General features: G+C 41.0%; 1 protein-coding gene across 3 annotated transcripts in view; it reads right to left on the bottom strand.

Moving 5' to 3' along the window:
- Positions 1-1,292: 1,292 nt before the first annotated feature.
- Positions 1,293-15,939, bottom strand: part of Zc3h11a (zinc finger CCCH-type containing 11A) — a 28,930-nt gene continuing 14,283 nt past the window's right edge. For all 3 annotated transcript variants that reach the window (XM_035445051.1, XM_035445052.1, XM_035445053.1), the window contains 6 exons: positions 9,605-10,108; positions 8,838-8,917; positions 6,928-7,252; positions 4,828-4,994; positions 3,849-3,916; positions 1,293-3,277 (listed from right to left, as the gene is read on the bottom strand). In XM_035445051.1, the coding sequence (XP_035300942.1) occupies positions 3,019-3,277; positions 3,849-3,916; positions 4,828-4,994; positions 6,928-7,252; positions 8,838-8,917; positions 9,605-10,108 (1,403 nt within the window). In that variant the 3' untranslated portion in view covers positions 1,293-3,018. The remainder of the gene's footprint in view (positions 3,278-3,848; positions 3,917-4,827; positions 4,995-6,927; positions 7,253-8,837; positions 8,918-9,604; positions 10,109-15,939) is intronic.

Genomic DNA, 15,939 nt, shown 5'->3' with positions numbered 1-15,939 from the left:
TGATCTTGGGTCATCAGGTTTGGTAGTCATAGCTAAGTCACACGACAAAGCACAAATGTAGTAAGTCGTAGAGTTGGTTATCTCTGTCCATCTTCACTGGATTCTGGTTGACAAGATTATGAGTTAAGTGCTTTTATCAGCTGAGCCATCTTTCCACCACCACCACCACCCCACTCCACCCCCGCCCCATCACTTTGAAAATTAAAAATCACAGGCAAAGGTAGCTCAGCACCATACTTGGGGTCAATCTCCAGCACCACAGGAACCAGGTGTGGGTTTTATGTCTAGAAGCAGCTGGGTGGTGGAGGCAGGAGAATCAGGAAAGTGAGGTGGGCCTGAGCTGCAGAAGCTGATCTACAAACACAGGTGGGCTTGAGCAGACTGACCCTGAAAGCTAGCAGTGATCCTGCTGTAGATTTAGTTTCAAGATGTGTCCTCAGTAACCGTTACCTTAGTGTCACCTATTCAGCACTGACATCTGGAGCTCATGAATTTCCTTCTGCTAAACTGCCAAATTTAAAGGCATCACACTGACACAGTTGCAGAATTATTCTGATGAAGTGAAGCAATTGTTTCAGAATGGGATCACAAGAGTCTGATCCCATACCTCAAGCTTCTGAGTGAATTGTGGTTGCTCTCTGCATTAGCCTTCTCTCTATGGGAGCTCCCAAGACTGGCAGACATGAGAACACACAGAGCCACAGGAGAGATGCTACTGTTAGGGTCAGAGCTTCACAGAATTTAATTTTGTTTTTCTTTTTTTGCCTGGAAATCCTCAGAGACCCTCCTGCCTCTGCTCAGGATTAAAGGCATGTGCCACCACATCTGATCAAATCTTGAGAAGATACAAACTGTTAAACTATCTCCAAATTTTGGGGCAGAGCCAAGCTGCAACATATGGTCTATAACCATCAAAATATGTATGTGAAAGGTTTGTTTAACTTGATGGGTCTTTTTAGGATCATGTAGGGGACCAGCATTTGGTTAGACCAAAGTGTCATCTACACTAGGTCAGTGGTCCACTGTTAAGTTACAGCCTCAGTCTGGGGACTATTAGGCTACCAGTAGGAAAAAAAGTCATGGTCTTCAGTTGCTAAAAATTTACATGTATTTTTCTAACAGTAGGAAATCAGAATACAAATTGAAAACCCTGTACTCATCTAATTAAATCTTTTCTTCCGTCTTTATGCTTGAAAATTCTCAATCACTGAATATTAAGATCACTTTCAAACCTGCCCTCCTTTTAAAAAATTAACAGTATCACTTAAGTTATAATGATTAAAAACTAAGTATTTCCTCTATCAGTTTTATTTAAAACACAAATAAGTATTTCTCTTTCAGTAATGGCAAATGGTTCAAATAATGCTGAACACAAATCATTGACTAATACAGGGCATTAAATATGAACAGACTTTTTTTAAAGCAAAAGAATAGAGGTTATATACAAAAGGGACCTACAATCTATAGGCCAATTCAAAAAAGGAAATGTGTTTATAAAATGTGTGGTGAAAGCAGAACATTCCACCCCTGCTTTGGAGAAGGGCTATCTTACAACATTCAGTCAGCTGAAGATGGATTGGTACAAGTGTCTATACATAAATTTCAAGTCATTTTTGCATGTGCAGAATCATCCAGATCTTCCCAGACTGAACGGGCAGTCCTGTGGCTTTCTTCCTTTTCCATATTCCCAACAAGGCTACATGAACTTCAACTCTTGATGAGCCGCTTACAACAGCAGTTCCTTAGGAGCCAACATGACAGGTGATCCAGGATTTCCCTATGAGAAACAAACTGGCCACCTACAGAAAGTATCACAATGAACAAGTCTTTCTTTCCGCCTTCCAATTCTGTACAGTGTCTCATTTCAAGACTATTTCCCTCATCAGACTTGTTCCTTCACAAGTCTAAACCTTGAGGTGATATGAAGACCAACATCAAGAAAAGAAAACTCAATCCAGAAATGAAGAAACTGGAGGTATCCAATACACCCCAGAGCATCTGGCCTTCCCTGCAACAGCACAGCCCGGTGTACTGCTACAGTCCGTAGATCAGTATCAATACCGGCAGCTTGAGTTGTTCTTGTCGTTGTTGTTTTTTTTTTTTAAATCTCCTCCCATGGTTAAAGCACATCAAATAAATACTAGGCAAGAGGAGTTTCCTGGGAGAGTTAGAAATTATAAAATTTACCAATTTTCTGTCTCTGTGATAATTCAATGCCAGTAGGAGAAAGGTATTGAAGAAAAGGGACAATTTTCATACTTAAAAAAGAATTTCCCTAGTCATGTCACCATCTCTTATAAAGAATCCAGGGAATCCCAGAAGTAGAAAATTAGTTTCAGGGGACCCCTGAGGCACTTTAAAGCCTTTAAAAAATTACAGTAATAATAAATTAGCTATTGCTCTTCAGAGGCTTACGGAGCAGCTAACGCAACAGGACCAGGTCCAGAGTTGTGTCCGCATCTCAGGTTCTTGAGCCGCTCGGCCCTCCTTAAAGCTTAGACGAATCTCCAAATACCTTTAAAAAGACATACAATTTAACATAGACGAAGTGGGTTTTTTGTTAAGTGGTAGCATGACATTTGGTCCACAATGGTTAGCAGCTGTCTTCATTTTAAACTCTGATAATATTAAGACAATACATAAATAAATACAGCAAAAGGGAAGATAGCCCACACTGACAAACACCTCAAGGAGCCACTGAGTTCTCTTGCACCATTTCATTTGGAGCTCAGTCTCATGTGGAGAGAAGGGCATTACAGAACTTTCTTCTCAAAGATGCTAAACAATGGCATCAAGTGGACAAAACGGTTATCAGGGGATGTAAAAGATCTGACCCCAAGGGACTCCAGGACACACACAGGTACTTCAGAGGTATATATACTTTTGATTTGGGCAAAATTTGAGACTAAAGAAATTATCACCTCAGGTAAATGTTAGAATAGATGAAACTAAGTCCAGCTTTTGGTGAGGGTTTTTTTTTTTTTCTTCTTTAAAGTGTCCTCACCATCACCTTCACCTTCAGCTGTCAATCATCTCTGAGAGCTCAAGCAGAAGGTCATCTTCGTCTTTCCCAGGATCCAAGTCGATCTCAGCTTCTAATTTGCCTCCTGAAATTTCCCATATTAGTTTCTCAAAGTCATCTTCCACAGAGAGCGGAGGCTTTCCTGTTGAGGCGGAGCTAAGTCGTCGAGCTTTGGTTGTCACTTGGGACGAGGAAGGGCCAGATCCTTCTGGGAGCAAAGGTTCTGAAGCAGACTGGGTTGAAGGCAGCACAAAACTGTAAATCAGAAAGAAGCAGACTATTAGACCCAGCTGTGCCCTTCTGCCATGATTAAATGACTGTGGAGCCTCAGGGACAGAGTTAATGAAAGGTAGTTTCTGAAGAGACACACAAAAAAATTTTCACTAATTTGGAATCAAGTACCTTTTGAACTTAGCCAGATATTTAAAGTATCTTTTTAATAATAAAGGCAAATATCAACAGCAGCACTGAAGAGCAGCAACCTCAAATTTCAAGCATTTTTGCCCCCCAGTGTGGGTTAGCTTTAGAGGTAGCTAACCTGTAAATGTTCAGTGACTTACCATTTTTTTTAAAGATATATATTTATGTATGTTCTGTCTGCACGCATGCCTACAAGCCAGAAGAGGGCGCTAGACTTCTTAGGGATGGTTGTGAGCCACCATGTGGTTGTTGGGGACTGACTGAACTCAGGACCTCTGGAAGAACAGCCAGTTCTCTTACTGCTGAGTCATCTCTCCAGCCCTGACTTACTGCTTTTTTTTTCTTTCTTTTTTTTGATAAAGAGCAAAATCAGTAATGGCTTGGAGCTTGGTTAAGAAGACATTACCTGTCCTTAGGTTGTTCTGTCTCAGACATGGCGATGGATTTATCTTCAGAGATAAGTGGGACCACGGCCTACAAAGGAAGAGTAAGGTAAAAACCACTGAGATTTATGTTTCCCTTCCTGGTGTGTTTGTATGCTCCGTATGCATATATGTACAAGGGCCCATGTGCAAGTATATAGAGTTCAGAGGAGGCTGTCAAGGAGTCTTCTATTGCTCTCTGCTTCACTTCTGTGGAAGTCGGGTCTCTTACTGAACCACTAGCTGATAATTTCAACTGTACTGGCTGGCCAGTGATCTCTTGGGCTCCACCGGTCTCCATCCCTCAATGTTGGGGTTACAATCGAGTGTATGGGCAAGCACTTGGCTCAGGGATTCAAACGCAGGTCCTTACACTTGTATAGAAGCACTCTTACCCACTGAACCATGTCTCCAGACTTTAATGCTTTTACAAGCTTTTTTTTTTTTTGAGACAAGGCTTCACTATGTAGCTTTGGCTGTACCTCTCAAGGTAGAACAGGCTGGCCTTGAACTCAGAGTTCTACTTTCCTCTGCCTCCCCAATGCCTAGTTTCAAGTCAGGTCTACCCCTATAGCCCCTATCCCCAGCATTTTTTCTTTTGTTGCCTTCTTAGAATCATGCTAATTTTTGGTTTTGGCAGGGCTGGAGATCTCTGGTATCCTAGGGTCTTGCATGTTAGTTAGGTGGTCTCTCTATCGAGGAGCTACATCTTCAGCCCAGAGGCTACTATTCCTTACACCTGGGAACCCAAGAACCAATGAGTACATAAGTAAGCAAAGTACCTTGCAGCTTCAAAACACTGCCTGCCACTTCTCAAATCTCCAACCAGACTCTAGTTACTAAAGTAACAGTCTGAGGAATCCAATGCTTGAAATGGCAGAAGTGTGAGACGAAGAACAGAGACACAGCCAAAGGTCAATCCCACCACAGAATCAAGCATCACTGTAGTGGATCAATTCTTACCACAGCTGCTTTCTTGGTGGGGCTTTCCTGCGGGATACTGCTGGAGCTGAGTGGTTTCACAGCTGCAATGACAGCAGGGTGCACCTCCACTGCCTTTCGTTTTGGAGCCATTTTGGGAGATGAAACAACCTTGACCACAGATGGCTTCACATTTACTTTGGGTTTGGCTACAGGAGACAGAACATATATGATTAGCAACTAGATGATCTCTTTCACATATAGAGTAATGCAGAATAAGATACAATGCCTTTAGTAGTGGAAATACCAAAAAAGTTGCCAGGCATGGTGGCATATCCCAGCACTGAGAGGCAAAGGCAGGAGGATCTCTGTGGAGCCTGAGACTAATACAGTGAGTTCCAGGATAGCCAGGGCTGCGTAAAACCCGGTCTTAAAAACAAAAAAAAAAAAACAATACAAAAAGAGCAAACAGTCTGAATGAAAATGATCTACACAGGTCACCATGGCACACTCTTCAATGTTATGATCTATGTTATGACTATGATCATAAAACTTTGAACGTTTATGGGATAATAAAGAAAATAATGATGCTGTTTGCCCCTAACATCTTTGGATAAAACAACAAAAAGTGAGGTCCATGATAAAATTACCCAAATGCACATAAATAATCCAGAGCATTCTAAGTGTCCTTAAAAAGAATCTTCCATCAGACATGGGACTCAAGTTACCAAAAACCAAACTCAAAACTCTCATCATACAATTGGCTGACTTTGCCTTTAATCCCAGCACTCAGGAGGCAGAGTCAGGCGGATCCCTGTGAGTCCGAGGCCAGCCTGGTCTACAGAGCGAGTGCCAGAATAGGCTCAAAAGCTACAGAGAAACCCTGTCTCGAAAAAACAAAACAAAACAAAGCAAAAAAAAAAAAAGAGGCTGACTTACAACACGTGATTAGGACTGCTGAGGCACTCAAGCTCAGCTGGCTCCAGTAGAGGACAGCCTCTGTTGAACTACCCCAATTATATTATGTAAACAACTCTAATAAATCCCTCTTCTATATTCATTCTCATGGTTCTGTTACTCTAGAGAACCCTAATGTGGACTGAGCTGGGATTACAGGTATATACCAACAGACTTGGTTTTTCTGTACTGCTGTAATGGAACCCAGAGCTTTGTGCATTGGGTTAGTACCAGACAAGTACTAACAATTGAGCTACATCTCCAGCCCCAAAGAAGACAAAAACAAACAAACAAACAAAACACTAACAGTTTTTTGTTTGTTTTTGTATTTTGAGACAGGGTTTCTCTGTTTAACAGCTCTGGCTGTCCTGGAATTAGCTCTGTAGACCAGGCTGGCCTCAAACTCACAGATATCTGCCTCTGTCTCCCAAGTGCTGGGATTAAAAGTGTGCACCACCACTGTCCAGCTTCTAGCAATTTTAAGTTGTGAGAAAGAACTCTGCCCAAGTTTCATCTTTGTAGATCACTGCATTATTACCTGCTGGTGTGACCTCAGTACATACAAGATTCAAAACCATAGTTGCCAGAGTTACTGAAATTTGATCACTGTGCTATGATAAAGTGTAGGTGGTTGCTTTTATGCTGCTCTTTTGAAGGGCCCGTCACCCAGCTCCCAAATACATACACACACACACACACACACACACACACACACACACACACACACACACACACACACACACACACACACACACGCTTATTCTTTCTTATGAACGCCTGGCCTTAGCTTGGCTTATTTCTAGCCAGCTTTTCTGAACTTATCCAATCTACCTTCTGCTTCTGGGCTTTTACCTTTCTGTTTCTGTATATCTTTTCTTTCCTTCTTATTCCATGTGTGGCTGGCCCCTTCTTTTCTTGCTTCTTGATCTCTTGATCTCTCTTTTCCCCCTTCTATTTATTCTTTCTGTCTGCCAGCCCTGTCTATCCTTTCTCCTGCCTTGCTACTGGCCATTCAGCTCTTTATTAGACCATCAGGTGTTTTAGGCAGGCAAAGTAACCCAGCTTCACAGAGTTAAACAAATGCAACACATCTTTGCATCATTAAACAAATGTTCCATACCATAAACAAATGTAACTCATCTTTAACTAATATTATGCAACAATAAAGGTATCAAAATCACTCACCTTTACTCCTTTTTTCCAAAGTCTGTGTTGCACATTTCACATTCAGTATTGAGTCCCCAATTCCAGAGGTTTCTACCTCTCCTTTTTGGGATGACTCCAGGGGGAGCCGCTTAGCCAGGTGCCGCGTGATGCCTGATACAGCAGTGAGCACCGGCTTCCCCACCACTCGAGTATAGTAAGAGGCCCCATCTCCCTGGACAGGTGTCAAGGTTGGCTTCTCCTGTGAGGCTTCCGTCTCTTGCTGCTTCTCAGTATGTTTCTCTCTGTCAGTGTCAGGCCTATTGACTGGAATTTTGGTGGTATCTCTTACGGTCTCATCAGAAGTCTGTGGGAAAATTCAAAGAACTAAAACCTACTTTCTCATATATAGTGTTGAGTAAATATATCTAAGTTAGGCAGAGTATTACATGATTCAGAATAAGGAAGCTCTACCTGATATTAAACAGAAGATATGCTATTAAGTGTGAAAGATTAGAAATGATATGTGATTCAATAGATAAACCCAAATTTTACAGGTTATTTAATTATGACCCCAAGAAAACACAAATGAATACTAAATAATCATGACACCTATAATTAAGATTTATGTCAAGATATTTACAACTGTGTGAAAATCTAAATGTCCAGAGCTTATAGTCACAAATTAGAGTATTATAATCAGTAAAAACAAACACCTTAAGGAATTACTAAAGCTGGAGCAAGTTGTAAAATGATATACTGTTCAGCTGTGGACCCGAGTTGAGTATTAAATTCACTTATGTAACAGCAAGCTTAAAGGAGATCTAGGAGAAAAATTATTATAGTTTTTGTCCTTTGTTGAGGAAAAAAAAATCTGTCTGGCTCAGACTGGCTTCAACACAAGATCCTTCTGCCTCAGCCTTGCAATTCTGAAGCCTGGAATTGATTACAAGCTTGTGTCAGCATACCTGGGTTGTTCATTCTTTCTAAAGAGAAAACTCCTAGGCTGGATGTGGTGGCACATACCAGTAATCACAGCACTCTGGTACCAGAGGCACACGAATCAGTTCAAGGCCCTTGGCAACAACATAGCTAGCTTGAAGCTAGCCTCAGCTATATGAGATACTGTCTCAAAAAAGTGGGAGCTGGACAGATGGCTCAGTAGTTAAGAATACTTGCTGTTCTTTCAAAGAACCCAGGTTCAGTTCCAAATACAGAATGTCAGCTTACAACCATCTTTAACTCCAGTTCCAGGGGATCTAATGTCTTCTTCTGGCCCTTGCAGACACCACAAAAACACACAGTGTCACAGTGTGCATGCATAAATACATACATACATACATACAACACATATGTATGTGTATATGAACACTCACACACATAAAGTAAATAAATCTTGGGGGAAGGTCAAATTTTACATGATGTGAAGCAAAATATTAACAGTCAGTTAAAAAACTATGAAAACAAAGAAAACTAAATATAGAGAACTTTAAGAATCTTCCATAGCTGCTGGATGGTGGTGGCACACACCTTTAACCCCAGCAAACAGGAGCAGGAAGCAGGCAGATCTTTATGAGATGGAGGCCAGTCAGGTCTACACAGTGAGTTCCAGGACATCCAGGGCCACATAGACCCTATTTTAAAAACAAACAAAAAATAATCCCAAACCAAGCAAAAAGGAAACTTCCAAAGAAAATTATGCCCACAGTACTGGGTACTGTAGTGCAGGTTGTAATCTAGCACTATGGAATGAGGCTGGCAACATAGTGAGAAACTGTCTCCAAAACTCTCCAAAAAGGCTAAACAACAAAAACATGACCCAAAACAAAAATATGAAAACCATTCAACCTGCCAGTGAAACTGTTGACAGACATTTAATGTATTGTAAAACTAAAAGCACTCATCATTCACTTCATCTCCACCTGCCAAGAATCATAATCTGACAAACCTACCTCACTAGCCTCTGTTTTAGGCACACTGCTCTGAGAAACAGTGTCACTGTCTTCTTTGAGTTTTTCCTCTTCTTTTGCACCTGTAGTCACATTAAAAACACCATTGCTTTAATCAGGAATGAAGTGAAATAAAACTTTTCTTAACTAGTACAATTGTACTAGCTTGCTTTTCTGTCAACACAAGCTATGGTCATCTGGAGAGAGGGAGCCTCAGCTGAGAAAAGGTCTCCATCAGACTAGCTTGATGGTAATTGATGCAGAAGGAGGGTCCAGACCACTATGAGTAGTACCATCCCTGGGCAAGTGGTCCTGGGTTGTATAAAAAGGCAGAATGAGCAAGCCATGGAGAGCAGGCCAATATGTAGTATTCCGCCATGGCCTATGCTTCAGTTCCTGCCTCCAGGTTCCTGTCTGGACTTCTCTCAATGATGGACTTGTGATCAGGAAGTGTAAACAAATGATACTCCCCATCCCAGGCTGCTTTTTTTGTCAGTATTTTATCACAGCACAGAAAGGAAACTCAAGACAGTAATAAGGGAAACAAGAAAAAAAAAAAAACTCATAGCTAAGAGATGGAGTTTTTCAATCGAATCTCAAGAAACATGAACATACCGAAGCACTACAAACTGCTGCAAACAGCTTACTTCTACTGAATCTGCCATCTCAAATTCCCCCAGTTAAGAAAAATTCTCAAAGAACTACCCAGGCTCCTGTGGGTCCTGCCCTGGGCTTTACCTAGCACTGCTGTTTGCAGGGGCTGTACAGACCTGCTCTTTTGGCGATGCGGAGCAGCCTCTTTGCCCCTGGGCCAGCCTCAGCTTGAGGCCGGGAGCTGGCACTGCTCTCAGAGGTTCGCTGTACTCTCATTGCCTTCTCCAGTTTAATTTCCTCTAGCGTCTTAATATGCACCTCCTGCATAGACCTGGCTCTTCCTGCAGGCTCCTCTGGCTGTCCTCTGCTGACAGCAGCAGGTGGCAGAATCACTGTCTTTTTTACTTCAGCATCTGCTGTCAACTTGGGACAACTGGTATCCTTTTTGGATTTCTGTCTCTCCATTTCCTGCTGTCGATGTTTCTTTTCAGCCAGGACCTCAGAGAAGGTTTTGATCCGCACTGAGGAAGAGCTTTTTGTTCCTGATGGAGAATCATCAGCTCGTGAAGGTTCTTCTGTTTTCAGTTTAGTTTGCAATTCTCCACGTTTCTGACTGGCTCTTTCAAGAAGAATTTCTTCCAATGTCTTCACGTGGATCTCACCAGCTTTATTAACTCTTTCTGTTTTGAGAAAGAATATATATTTATACTCTCATTTCTTAATGATTTATCTCATTAAGAGTAAAACAATATAGGGAGAAGCAGCGTACAGTACAGTACCTCATGTACAGCATTAGTTTCACTCTCAGTTGTAGATAACTGCCAGAAAATCTTTAGACAAACCTACTGATTTGCATTTCTATCCAGAAATACATAGAAATACAATAGAAATGGCTGAAAATCATTTACCAGTAGACAAACCTGCACCATTATAAACCTTAGGTAAAAACAGCAATGAGCCTGTCATTCACTCATATGCATATAAAACTTGTGTTGGATACCTCACTAGAAAACAGGGCACCAAGCATACCTCTGCCCAGATGTGCTCTATAATCTGACAAACACCAGTAACTAAATGAGCTGTCAGGAAGTATGGCAATGGAAACTGTTTTGCAGCACACAGTGAAAACATCAATCATAATCTAGGAACTGGTCAAAGCAACCTTTTCATGAAGTGAAAACGACATTTAAAACATGAAAAGAGGTAAAATCAAACAGGTGACAAGACAAAAACAAAATAAAAAAAACCCCCAAGGACCACAAATCTGACCTGCATCCCAGCCCTCAAAAGATCATTCTACATCTGTTTACAATATGAAACAAATGTCACATTAGATTATCATTTTCATTACTGAAGGACCAAGAAAAGAAATAATGAACTGATGTAGAATTAAGAGAGATCACACCACACACACACACACACACACACACACAGAGAGAGAGAGAGAGAGAGAGAGAGAGAGAGAGAGAGAGAGAGAGAGCTAACCAGCAAGAGACATCAATTAAACTGGGCAGTGCTGGCTCATGCCTTTAAGCCCAGCAGAGGCAGGTGGATCAGGGAATAAAAAAAAAAAAAAAAAAAAAAGAAGGATTTTAATTAAAATTCAAAACCAAAATATACCCCAAGCTCCTAAATATAGCACATTATAGAACTTTGTGAACTTGGTATTCCCTACCAGTCTCATTTCTGTCTGTGTGTCTGTCTCTCTGTAGCTCAGGATGGCCTAAAAACACTGATATGACATAGTACAAGTTAACCCCAAATTTAGAGCAATCCTCCTGCCTTAGTCTCCTGATTGCTTGGATTATAGGCGTGAACCACCTACTAGTTTTGTTGCTCTTGTTTAAATAAAAAGTATATATAAAGGGTACGTGTTAACTCAGCTCAATTTCGATTCTCACCCTTTAGTCCAGAGAGTTTCTCTGGTGAGATAATTTGATCAGAGTCCTGGAACGGCCTAAACCTCCAAACATACTGTACGATTTTTGAGAACAATCAATGCTGACCCAACAGCAAAATACCCATGGCAAAGCAAGTACTCAAATAGCGAACTATCTATGTTTTGCCTGGACAAGTCTTTTGTGATAGAGTTTCGATGCAATATGGTAGGCTCAAACTCACCATTCTCCTGTCTCAGTTTTATGAGTACTGAGATAAAGAGCTACCACAACTATCTTCTCATTAGATTTTTGAAATGATGGAGAGACTATAGAGATGGCTCAGTGGTTAGAACACTTGTTATTCTTGCAGGCAGCCCAGGTTTGATTCCCAGCATTCACATGGTGGCTGACAACTATCTGTAACTCCAGTTCTAGGGTATCAGATACCCTATTCTGACCTCTACAGACACCAGGCACACATGTGACGAATCTACACACATGTAGGCAATTCGTACATATAAAATAAAAGAATTGTAATTGTGATTTTTTTCTTCTATTTCACAATGAAAAATCTAATCTCAAAATTATAAGAAAGTACATGATTAATGGTGAATTGGAGACTTGTTCTCATCCCTACCAAAATGTCACTGAAATAATAAAGACATTAAAAACAGAATTAACCTACATTAATAAAAGAAAAGGAGAATGTCTCAAAATGGATCAAAGACCTCAACATAAATCCCGTCACACTGAACCTATTAGAAGACAAAATGGGAAATACCCTTGAATTAATTGGTACAGGAGACCACTTCCTGAACATTACACCAGTGGCACAGACACTGAGATCAACAATAGATAAATGGGACCTCCTGAAACTGAGAAGCTTCTGTGAGGCTAAGGACACAAGTCAGCAAGACAAAACGGCAGCCCACAGACTGGGAAAAGATATTCACCAATCCCACATCTGACAGAGGGCTGATCTCCAAAATATACAAAGAACTCAAGAAGCTAGTCTCCAAAACACCAAACAATCCAATTAAAAAGTGGGGTACAGAACTAAATAGACAATTCTCAATAGAGGAATCTAAAATGGCTGAAAGACACATAAGAAAGTGTTCAACATCCTTAGCCATCAGGGAAATGCAAATCAAAACAACTCTGAGATACCATCTTACTCCTGTCAGAATGGCTAAAATCAAAAATACCAATGACAGTTTATGCTGGAGAGGATGTGGAGAAAGGGGAACACTCCTCCACTGCTGGTGGGAGTGCCAACTTGTACAGCCACTTTGGAAATCAGTATGGTGACTCCTCAAGAAAATGGGAATCAGTCTACCACAAGATCCAGCAATTCCACTCTTAGGCATATACCCAAAAGAAGCACATTCATACAACAAGGACATCTGTTCAACAATGTTCATAGCAGCACTATTTGTAACAGCCAGAAACTGGAAGCAGCCTAGATACCCCTCAACTGAAGAATGGATAGAGAAAATGTGGTACATTTACACAATGGAGTACTACTCAGCAGAAAAAAAAAAACAATGGAATCTTGAAATTTTCAGGAAAATGGATGGAACTACAAGAAATCATTCTGAGCGAGGTAACCCAATCAACAAAAAGACAAACATGGTATGTACTCACTCATATGTGGGTTTCAGACATAGAGTAAAGGATTACTAGCCTACAATCCACACTGCCAGAGAAGCTAGTAAACAATGAAGACCCTATGAGAGATATACATGGTCCCCTTTCCCCTTAGAAGGGGAAAGGGACAAGATCTCCTGAGCAAGGGAAGAGAGGGGAGGGAGCTAGGAGAATGAGAAGGGGAGAAGAGGAGGGGTGCAGAGGACATGAGGGAGCAGAAAGGTTGAGTCCGGTGAAGAATAGAAGATAACAAGAATGGAGATACCATAATAGAGGGAGACATTTTAGGTTTACAGAGAAATCAGGCACTAGGGAAATGTCTGGAGATCTACAAAGATGACACCAGCTAACAATCTAAGCAACAGAGGAGAGGCTACCTTAAATGCCCTCCCCTGATAATGAGATTGATGACTGACTTGTATGCCTCCCAATAGCCCTCATCCTGCAGCTGGTGGAAGTAGAAGCAGACACCCACAACTAATCACTGAACTGAACTGGAATCCAGATGCAGAGAAGGACGAGTGAAGAGCAAAGCAGTCCAGACCAGGCTGGTGAAACCCACAGAAACAGCTGACCTGAACACTGGGGAGCTCTTGGTCCCTATACTGATAGCTGGCATACCAGCATGGGACTGATCCAGACCCCCAGAACATGGGTTTCAGTGAGGAAACCTTGGAAATCTACGGGACCTCCTGTAGTAGTTCAGTACTTATCCCTAGCATAGGTGTGGACTTTGGGAGCCCATTCCACATAGAAGAATACTCCAAGAGGCACGGGGGTGGGCCTAGGCCCTATCCCAAAGGATACGATAGACTCTGATGACACCCTATGGAAGGCCTCACCATCCAGGGGGAGCAGAAATGATATGTGATAGGTAAGGTTTTAGTTAGGGGGAGGGGTCTAGGCAAGGAGGGGAGGGAGAGGGAACTGGGATTGTCACATAAGACAATCTTGTTTCTAATTCAAATAAAAAAAATCTGAAAAAAAAGAAAAGGAGAATGTCATGATAGAGTAATCTTTAAGAATTTTCTGAGAGGAATCTATTTCAGTTGGTATGTTTAAACATGGAGGTGTAACTCTAAAGAATAGTCAAACACTATTCTACTCAACAGCAGAGTAAACTGCCAGGTCTAGGTTAACTAATATGAAAAACAACAATGAACTATGAAGAAAGTAAGGTAGAAATGTAAGGACTAGCATAGAGTATACACTTCAACTGAAGACTGCTTGCCTAGCATGCACAAGGCCTGGCTCGATTTCCAGCATCTCAAAAACAAATACAGAAACAAAACTAAGCAAGCAAGAAAAGAAGCAAGAACCCCAGATTCATTACAAAACTCCAGAGCAGCCTAAAAAAAAAAAAAATTAAGCTGTGAAAAAAAAAAAAAAAAGAAAAATCCAAACAATAAACTCATTTGAAAGACTTAGTAATGAAAAAGACAATGCTAGTCTACAACCAGTCATTTTGATTAACAGGATAAGCAAACTACAGCCCAAAGGCCAAATCTGGCTACAGCCTAGTTGTGTGAACTGTTTCCTCGGAACACAGTCACTCATCATTTACACATTCATGTTACATATAGCTGCTTTCACACCACAATGGCAGAACTGAGTAACTGTGACAGAGATCCTGGACCACAAAGCCTAAAATATTTTTGTTTTTAAGTGTAGTAAGGATCAAACTGAGGGCACTACCATGTTAGTCAAGTGCTCTAATACCTAACACTTAGATACTTCAAAGCTTAAACTGTACTACTCGGACTTACAGAAAACAGAATAGCTGAGTTAGATTCAAAGGGTCTGCTGAGCCCTTGGCTTGACTACAACATGTGTTTACACCTACTACAGTCAAGTAAGGGAGACAGAAGATCCTAAATCGTTCTGGAGAATAAAGCTGAGAATGATACTTACATGTATAACCCCACCCAGCATCTGGAGGCTGTCATAGGAAGACTGCCATGAATTTGAGGTCAACCTTAGCTAGAAGTTTCTGCCCAGTCTAGACTACAGAACTGAGACCCCATCTTATGGAAAGAGTGGTGCTGGTAGTTGTTTACTTATAGGAAAATTAAGAAGCCCAACACCAGATGTTCCTTTAACAATACCAGCATAAAATAATACAGAAATCAACTAAGATTGGAATGAGAACATACGAGGTAACTTCAAAGCACAGAGATACAAAGTTTAAAACTGTCTTCTATAAAAACCATCATACCGGGGCTGGAGAGATGGCTCAGAGGTTAAGAACACTGGCTGCTCTTCCAGAGGTCCTGAGTTCAATTCCCAGCAACCACATGGTGGCTCTCACCCATCTATAATGAGATCTGGTGCTCTATTCTGGTATACAGACAGAACACTGTATACATAATAAATAAATCTTAAAAAAAAAAAAAAAACCCATCATACTGAATCCTGAGTAGCATAAAGCAAACTTTAAGGGATAGGAGTACACGGTAGATCATCTGCCTAGCATGTGTGACCTCCAGATTTGAACTACAGTACCACAATGACAAAAGCAGAGTATTTGAATACATGGCTATTCACTTTATATGTACATATAAGTACATATATATGCTTATGTAGTTCCCACTATTAAAAAGAACTACTATTTACAGGAAGAATTTAAGAATATACTGCCTGGCAGTGGTGGCACACACCTTTAATCCCAGCACTTGAGAGGCAGAGACAGGCAGATCTCAGTGAGTTCCAGGACAGCCTGGTCTACAAAGTGAGTTCCAGAACAGTCATGACTGTTAAGAGTAACTCTGTCTCAAAAAACCAAATGTATGTATGTAATGTATGTATGTATGTACACACACACACACACACACACACACACACACACACACACACACACACACACACATAAAATTTTTTCTTTTTTTTTTAAAACAGAAGTCTCTCTATATAGCCATGGTTGTCCTGGAACTCACTGTGCAGGCCAGGTTGGCCTCAAACTCACAAATATCTACCCACCTGTCTCC

Source organism: Cricetulus griseus, chromosome 5, assembly GCF_003668045.3.
Source record: "Cricetulus griseus strain 17A/GY chromosome 5, alternate assembly CriGri-PICRH-1.0, whole genome shotgun sequence".
NCBI lineage: Eukaryota > Metazoa > Chordata > Mammalia > Rodentia > Cricetidae > Cricetulus > Cricetulus griseus.
The sequence above is the reverse complement of the archived record's forward strand: the minus strand, read 5'-3'. Positions and strand labels throughout refer to the sequence as shown.